Source organism: Brienomyrus brachyistius, unplaced genomic scaffold, assembly GCF_023856365.1.
Source record: "Brienomyrus brachyistius isolate T26 unplaced genomic scaffold, BBRACH_0.4 scaffold42, whole genome shotgun sequence".
In the NCBI taxonomy this organism is placed as follows: domain Eukaryota; kingdom Metazoa; phylum Chordata; class Actinopteri; order Osteoglossiformes; family Mormyridae; genus Brienomyrus; species Brienomyrus brachyistius.
Window position 1 is genome coordinate 872,396 of NW_026042317.1, and position 9,153 is coordinate 881,548.

General features: G+C 43.7%; 1 protein-coding gene and 1 long non-coding RNA gene across 2 annotated transcripts; both read left to right on the forward strand.

Moving 5' to 3' along the window:
- The first annotated feature begins 269 nt into the window (after nt 1–269).
- LOC125722789 (uncharacterized) lies at nt 270–2,540 on the forward strand. The gene is made up of 4 exons (XR_007386582.1): nt 270–934; nt 997–1,058; nt 1,183–1,926; nt 2,113–2,540. It is a non-coding gene; the product is annotated as an uncharacterized LOC125722789 (long non-coding RNA).
- Nucleotides 2,541–4,441: 1,901 nt separating this feature from the next.
- On the forward strand, nt 4,442–8,367 carry LOC125722819 (stonustoxin subunit beta-like). Its single transcript, XM_048999003.1, has 4 exons — nt 4,442–4,458; nt 5,072–5,245; nt 5,360–5,406; nt 7,027–8,367. Exons 1-4 carry the CDS (start codon nt 4,442–4,444, stop codon nt 7,545–7,547), a joined length of 759 nt encoding a protein of 252 aa, XP_048854960.1. The 3' UTR covers nt 7,548–8,367.
- Nucleotides 8,368–9,153: the final 786 nt, after the last annotated feature.

Below are 9,153 nucleotides of genomic sequence, written 5' to 3' on the forward strand. Positions count from 1 at the left end.
CATCTCTGATGGTATGGGGGTGCATAAGTGCATACGGTATGGGCAGCTTGCATGTTTTGGAAGGAACTATGAATGCTGAAAGTTATATAAAGGTTTTAGAGCAACACATGCTCCCCTCCAGAGGACGTCTGTTTCAGGGAAGGCCTTGTGTATTTCAGCAGGACAATGCAAAACCACATACTGCAGCTATTACAAGCACATGGCTTCGTCGGAGAAGAGCCCGGGTGCTGAATTGGCCTGTCTGCAGTCCAGATCTTTCACCTATAGAGAACATACAGTAATTACCTGTGACACCCATGGTGCACTGTGAGCAGGTATACAGGCCCACAGAGCATGCAGATAATTATCTGTGACACCCATGGTGCACTGTGAGCAGGTATACAGGCCCACAGAGCATGCAGATAATTATCTGTGACACCCATGGTGCACTGTGAGCAGGTATACAGGCCCACAGAGCATGCAGATAATTATCTGTGACACTCATTGTACACTTTGAGGAGGTATACAGGCCCACAGAGCATGCAGATAATTATCTGTGACACCCATGGTGCACTGTGAGCAGGTATACAGGCCCACAGAGCATGCAGATAATTATCTGTGACACTCATTGTATACTGTGAGGAGGTATACAGGCCCACAGAGCATGCAGATAATTATCTGTGACACCCATGGTGCACTGTGAGCAGGTATACAGGCCCACAGAGCATGCAGATAATTATCTGTGACACTCATTGTACACTGTGAGGAGGTATACAGGCCCACAGAGCATGCAGATAATTATCTGTGACACCCATGGTGCACTGTGAGCAGGTATACAGGCCCACAGAGCATGCAGATAATTATCTGTGACACTCATTGTACACTGTGAGGAGGTATACAGGCCCACAGAGCATGCAGATAATTATCTGTGACACCCATGGTGCACTGTGAGCAGGTATACAGGCCAACAGAGCATGCAGATAATTATCTGTGACACCCATGGTGCACTGTGCGCAGGTATACAGTCCCACAGAGCATGCAGATAATTATCTGTGACACCCATGGTGCACTGTGAGCTGGTATACAGGCCAACAGAGCATGCAGATAATTACCTGTGACACCCATGGTGCACTGTGAGCAGGTATACAGGCCAACAGAGCATGCAGATAATTATCTGTGACACCCATGGTGCACTGTGAGCAGGTATACAGGCCAACAGAGCATGCAGATAATTACCTGTGACACCCATGGTGCACTGTGAGCTGGTATACAGGCCAACAGAGCATGCAGATAATTACCTGTGACACCCATGGTGCACTGTGAGCAGGTATACAGGCCAACAGAGCATGCAGATAATTATCTGTGACACCCATGGTGCACTGTGAGCAGGTATACAGGCCAACAGAGCATGCAGATAATTATCTGTGACACCCATGGTGCACTGTGAGCAGGTATACAGGCCAACAGAGCATGCAGATAATTACCTGTGACACCCATGGTGCACTGTGAGCAGGTATACAGGCCAACAGAGCATGCAGATAATTATCTGTGACACCCATGGTGCACTGTAAGCAGGTATACAGGCCAACAGAGCATGCAGATAATTACCTGTGACACCCATGGTGCACTGTGAGCTGGTATACAGTCCCACAGAGCATACAGATAATTATCTGTGACACCCATGGTGCACTGTGAGCAGGTATACAGGCCAACAGAGCATGCAGATAATTACCTGTGACACCCATGGTGCACTGTGAGCAGGTATACAGGCCAACAGAGCATGCAGATAATTATCTGTGACACCCATGGTGCACTGTGAGCAGGTATACAGGCCAACAGAGCATGCAGATAATTATCTGTGACACCCATGGTGCACTGTGAGCAGGTATACAGGCCAACAGAGCATGCAGATAATTATCTGTGACACCCATTGTACACTGTGAGCAGGTATACAGGCCAACAGAGCATGCAGATAATTACCTGTGACACCCATGATGCACTGTGAGCAGGTATACAGGCCAACAGAGCATGCAGATAATTATCTGTGACACCCATGGTGCACTGTGAGCAGGTATACAGGCCAACAGAGCATGCAGATAATTATCTGTGACACCCATGGTGCACTGTGAGCAGGTATACAGGCCAACAGAGCATGCAGATAATTACCTGTGACACCCATGGTGCACTGTGAGCAGGTATACAGGCCAACAGAGCATGCAGATAATTACCTGTGACACCCATGGTGCACTGTGAGCAGGTATACAGGCCCACAGAGCATGAAGATAATTATCTATGGCACCCATAGTGCACTGTGAGCAGGTATACAGGCCAACAGAGCATGCAGATAATTATCTGTGACACCCATGGTGCACTGTGAGCAGGTATACAGGCCAACAGAGCATGCAGATAATTACCTGTGACACCCATGGTGCACTGTGAGCAGGTATACAGGCCCACAGAGCATGCAGATAATTATCTGTGACACCCATGGTGCACTGTGAGCAGGTATACAGGCCAACAGAGCATGCAGATAATTATCTGTGACACCCATGGTGTACTGTGAGCAGGTATACAGGCCAACAGAGCATGCAGATAATTATCTGTGACACCCATGGTGCACTGTGAGCTGGTATACAGTCCCACAGAGCATGCAGATAATTATCTGTGACACCTATAGTGCACTGTGAACAGGTATACAGGCCAACAGAGCATGCAGATAATTATCTGTGACACCCATGGTGCACTGTGAGCAGGTATACAGGCCCACAGAGTATGCAGATAATTATCTGTGACACCCCTTGTACACTGTGAGCAGGTATCAGTACTGACTACTTTTTATATTGAGTCACATGTTTTATGTGAATTACTTTGTACTGAACTGAAGGCCAGTATTTGTCACTGTGAATATGTTGTTGCAGATGTCCATCCAGAAATCAGAGCTGGGGGAAAAGATAAGGTCCTTATTCCAATTAATTTTTGGTACAAATATCAATGTCTCTGTCGCAGATTGAGGATTATATATTCTAGAGGTTTCTTTTTATTTTTAAGTTGCAGAATGTTGTCTCATCTGAGGAGGATTCAGTGTATTATGTGTGAGGTTCGTTTTGGTTTTGATGCTGGATTCAGTTAGTAAATATTAGAAAAATTGCTTATTCTCAACTCGTATTTATGGATTAAGTCTTCGAATGTCATGAAATGACTGTTACTGAAAAGGAGGTGGAGATGTGTAATCCCTTTCTGTCCCCGTGAGTGATAGTGAATAGTGATATTGTGAAGTAGGAAGTCCAGATCATTCCAGATTGGCGTGTATTTACCGGCTCTGAGAGTACAGTTAGTGATTTTAATGGCTTTCCACTGGGCTGTCAGTGCTGTGGAAATGGCAGCACTGTGTTGTTAAAGCAATTTTGTTTCTTTAATGAAATTTTGAGTAAGTCTGCATGTCTGAGATTTTTACAGTACAGCTGCTCCTGCTGTAACCATGAGCTGCTGTTACTGCTGTAGTGTGACCATTTAGTTAAGTCTTGCAGTTGATTTGCTAAGTAATAATTAAGAAAAATGAGCTTGTAATCCAACTTGAGATTTACATTTCTGTAATGTGGAATGTTTGATTTTGAGTTTTTGTTTTTCCAGCAAAAATGTGACATTAATGAGTTTGAAAGAATTTTTCTGAATTTATTCTGGACGAGTAATTTTATTTTTATTGATTTAAGTGGGAGACTCATCTATTGTTTTGAATAAGGGGGTGTAGTTGAGGGTAACCAAGTCAGACAGCCTGTGGGAGATGTAGATACCCAAGTACCGGATATTTCCAGTGTGAAATGGACCATCCTGATCGGCTGAATCCCAGGCATCTTCAGACAGTGAGAATATTATGGGTTTTTTTCCAGTTTATTGTGTAGTTTGATAGATTTGAAAAGGTATTAATAAAATTAAAATGTCATATTTTGAGGGTTTCATAAAAACAGCAAGATATCATCTGCATAGAGAATAATTTTGGGTTGACTTATTAGTATGAATTCCATTTATTTCACTGTTCTGTCGTATTGCTGCCACAATTGTTTCTATGAAGATGGCAAACAGTGAAGGAGAGAGTGGGCATGCAGGCCGTCTTCCCCGTCGGAGTGTGAATGCAGGTGATGTCATCCCATCTGTGACACTGTAGCTTTGGCTGAGCTGTACAGTATTTTAACCCAGTGGGTGAACGATTCTCCGAAGCCAAATCTATGCAATGTATTAAAGAGGAATGTCCACCTGACTGTCAGATGCAGTTTCTGCATCTAATGATGTAATCATGGTTTTAGTATGGGTATGCTGAGCAGTCTAGACTAAATTAAATAATCTATAGATGTTGTCCGAGGCATGTCTTGTCTTGATGAAATCTGTCTGATCAGGATGGATTATAGTAGGAATGACTGTCTGTAACTGAGTGGCGAGAGCTTTTGTAATGATTTTCAAGTTATTCATGAATGAGAGTGCCGGGTAACTGGAGGGTTGTGTTGGGTCTTTATCAGGTTTCAATAACACTGTAATGGCCGGTAACTGGAGGGCTGTGTTTGGTCTTTATCAGGTTTCAATAACACTGTAATGGCCTATAGATTTCTGCAGGGTAACCATCCGGTCTGGCGATTGGTTGTTAGGCATTTGGTTGAGGACCTTATGGAGTTCTTCTGATGTTAATGGTGCATCAAGCAGAGGTGGAGATTTCAGGTCCAGGGAGTACAAATCCAGACCAAGATTTTGTTTCAACAAACCAGTTGAGTCTCTGTGACTGTGACTCTTTATATTCATCTGGTTGGTTGAAACAAAATCTTGGTCTGGATTTGTACTCTCTGGACCTGAAATCTCCACCTCTGGCATCAAGGGCATCTGCTGTTTCATTGGTTAATATGGGTAAGTCTAGATTATTTTTAAATGATTCTATATCGACTGGATCTGGTTCTGAGAAGTATAGGTTCTTATAAAATGTTCAAAAGATGTTAATTTTGTGTGATTATTGAAATATTTATTAGAGGAGTCACTTTTGCTTAAAAGTAATGCTTGTAATGGTCAGGTGATCTTATTTATTGTGGATTTTTTTCCCATGTTTCTGCAGACTGTCAGGCTGTAGAGTCACAGAAGAAGGCTGTTCTTCCCTGGCTTCAGCTCTGAGGTCAAACCCCTCACACCTGAGAGAGCTGGACCTGAGCTACAATCACCCAGGAGACTCAGGAGTGAAGCTGCTTTCTGCTGTACTGGAGGATCCCAGCTGTAAACTGGAGAAGCTGCAGTGAGTACAGAGTGTGTGTCTGACACGCTACAGATACTTATGCATGTATGTGAAGAAGAGGCACCAATAAATAAATGGATACAGCAGTACTATATAATTCTGCTTCTCCTGTAGTGTGGATTACGGTGGAGAGTGCAGGACCAGAGCAGGCTTACAGAAATGTAAGTGTCTTTGCATGTTTTTTATTAATAATACCATGCTATGTTATGGTTGTATTCACACAATTGTTGTGATGAGTGGCTTTTTGCACTGTGTGTAGATGGATTTCCATGTTTGTGTTTAGGTGAGTTTCATGTCATTTTAGACAAACATCCAAACGGGAAACAAAAAATCAAAATTATCACCAAAACACTATCAATTAATTTAATCGGTTTTTAAAATATTTTTTGCAAATGCTTTATAGCTGCTTGTATTATCTTCGTGTTTGTGTGGGAGTGTAGGATGGTTAAATATATTCTGAATTAGTTATACATATTTAATTTCACAAAAAAAGAATCCTTTGCATTTGTTCTTTTTGCGGATGCCGTGAGTGTTTGTGTTTTCTGTGAGAGATTCGTTAGTATTGTCCTAAGGAGGCACCTGTAGGCAGTGAGACCGGACTCTCTCCTCAAGTGCAAAATGTGAATTTGCATTTTTACAGGGTGGTTCTGGAACATTCCTTAAAATTCATGAGAGAATATTACTGATTGGTCACTGAATCACCTAAACCAGGGGAGCCCAAATCCAGTCCTGGAGGGCCAGAGTCCTGCACATTTTTGGGTTTCCCCTCATTTAACACACCTGAATCATCTCCTTGTGCTAATAACCACACAGCTCTTGAGCTGAATTATTTATGGTGGAACAGGGAAAGAGCTGAGCTACACAGGGCACCGGCCCCCCAGGACTGGATTTGGACACCCCTGCTTTAGGTAGAAGAAACAGGCAGCACAAGTCGATGTTAACTGGCCAATGAGGTAGTGCCCCTCTCATAAATATTAATCAGCCAGCCAATCGTGTAGGGCTTCACTCGTGAATATTAAAAAGTTCTGCTGATCCACGGTGCTAAAAGAAATTAGCGCCCAGGACACACTGGATGTGCGGCGGAAAATATCAAATTTCATTTCGGCGCCCATTTTAACAGATTAGAGCGGCCGCGTGCGTGCGCTAGATGCGGGGCTCACGCCTCGCGGCAGCGGCGCAGCATCTACAGTCACGCGCGCGGTAAGCGGTTCTCTATGGAAGCGTATTGCATTCATCTGGGGGAAATTAATTCTGTTTTTCCGAATTAATGAGATAATAATCCCGTTTTTCAGAGCAATATTTTTCTGAATTAATGAAAACCTTCCTGTTTTTTATGATGCACGATCTGTGCCGGAATCATCGTTTATATCAGAATCCAGATCCAAATGTTTATTAAATATCACTTTAAACGTGTAATAATATTACTTAAATATTCTGTTATCGATGGCCATTTTCGAGCCGGATGCGCCGGAATTAGCGGTTTGAAGGAAAGACACTGACTTTAGTATTGATCTCTGGTGCCGTTTTGTGGTAAATATGCTTGTGATGAATATGTCTGATGAATGTCGCTGCTTTGTCATTTTTTAATTAAATTAATTAAGCTGTTAGTTTAGCTCGCGCCCCATTTTGGCGGCTCTTCCCGCCGCCGTCGCGCGCCCTCTTTATGTTTCATAAACTTCAGTTCCCGCTTCGTTAGGGGAAGCTGTGCTGTTTTTATATCGTACAGAAACATAAAGTACAGGCTGCCTGATGGGATTAATAATTCTTCCTCCTGCCTACAGACTCCTGCCAGCTGACGCTGGACCCCAACACAGCAAACAGACTCCTGTCTCTGTCAGGGGGGAACAGGAAGGTGACAGGGGGGGCAGAGCAGCCATATCCTGATGATCCAGAGAGATTTGACAGATGGCCCCAAGTTCTGTGCAGAGAGAGTCTGACTGGCCGCTGTTACTGGGAGGCTGAGTGGGATGGAGATGCAGTCCTGATAGGAGTGACTTGTAAAGGGATCGGGAGGAAAGGATGGAGTTATGACTGTGGGCTTGGATACAATGACAAGTCATGGAGTCTGTGGTGTGATACTGACAGTTACTCTGTCCTGCACAATAATAAAGAGACTCTCATACCCATACAGCCCTCAGGCTCCCGCAGAGTAGGAGTGTATCTGGACTGGGGGGCTGGTGCTCTGTCCTTCTACAGAGTCTCCTCTGATGGACTGACCCCCCTGTACAGATTCACCTCCTCATTCACTGAGTCCCTCTATCCAGGGTTTTGGGTTTATAGAAACTCCTCTGTGTCACTGTGACGTGTTGCTGGTTCTCCTGCAAAAAGGTAAAATCTCTGCTTTTTAACCTTTATTATCCTTTTTAGTCTGAAATGTACAGAACTGTGCAAAAGTCTTAGGCAGACAAATAAAATGATGTTTAGATTATCCTCCTGTTGGTGTAAAACTATGATATGATGCCTGTCAAAGTGTGTCAGCTTCGCCATTTCAGAACCTCTGCTAAAATCATCCTAGTATTTGCAGTGACCGTCCAGTGCAGCCATGTATTTTTTGACTTGGCCACTAGCACACCTCATACAGCTAGTCAATCTCTCACTGACTTTTTAAACCAATATATTTAATTATTTAACTGAGCTGTTGGTGAAATTTGACAAAATCATGGAACGGCTGAGGTGCCCCTGAGGAGATGTTTGGGAACTGAAGCGGTGTTCATCTAGCCATCCAACTAGATATCAGTAACTTTTTAGGAAACAGAAAAAATTATTACTAGTTTTTATTGTGTTATTCTTAATTTGCACACGTTCTAATGTTAAATTGTGTATTTTTTTCTAAGCCAAAGTACACTTGCTACCCAGATAAACAGCTTTAAACATTTCTTTGGACTGACTAAGACTTTTGCACAGTACTGTGTGTTTGACAAAAAATAAATGACTGTGTTCAGTGAGCTGAATAAACATGAAAAATATTGTTTTTTATACGTTTTCTCTCTGACTAAAATGTAATTAAATGTAATCCTGATTGGGGGGGGGCTTTCCCTGTAAATGTGCATTTTATATATTTATGTCCATTTACTGTATTCCCTCCCTGTACAGTGACAATAAAGGCTTTCTGTTCTGTCCTATTAATGTCCTGCTTCAGCGTCACCCAAAGCATAACTGAGTAACATAATGAAACCACAGTCTGATGGATTAAGTTAAATTCACTGTATTACTGCAGCTGAACATAACTGACATAATGACTGTCAATCAATGTGTATAATAATCATTTAACTAGAGACATAACAGACTGAAAAAAACTGGAAAATATAATTATGTCCTGGTTCAGTGGATTAAAGTAAATAAAAGTATTATTAATATATTTAAATAAATAAAGAAATTTGATTTGTAAAATAATAAACACCCTTGCCACCCCCACCCCCCAGTAATAGGTCTGGTTGCTCCCCCGTTGGACAAAACAGGCGGGTGCCCAGGCACCCTTACCCCCCCCCCACCCCACTGTGAAAGGTCTGGTTATGCCCCCGTCAAACAGAATAGGCAGGTGCCCAGATACCCTTGCCACCCCCACCCCCCTGTAAAAGGTCTGGTTATGCCCCCGTCAGACAGAACGGGCAGGTGCCCAGGCACCCTTACCCCCCCCACCCCCCCCCCACTGTAAAAAATCTGGCTACTCCCCATCAGACAGAAAAGGTACGTGCCCAGGGTCTCTTAACCCCCCCCCCCCCCACCCCACTGAAAAAGGTCTGGTTGCTCCCCCGTCGGACAGAATGGGCAGATGACCAGGCAGCCTTGCCACCCCCACCCCACTGTAAAAGGTCTGGCTACTCCCCCATAGGACAGAAGGGGCAGGTGCCCAGACACCCTTACCCCCCCCCCCCCACCCTACTGTAAAAGGTCTGGTTATGCCCCTG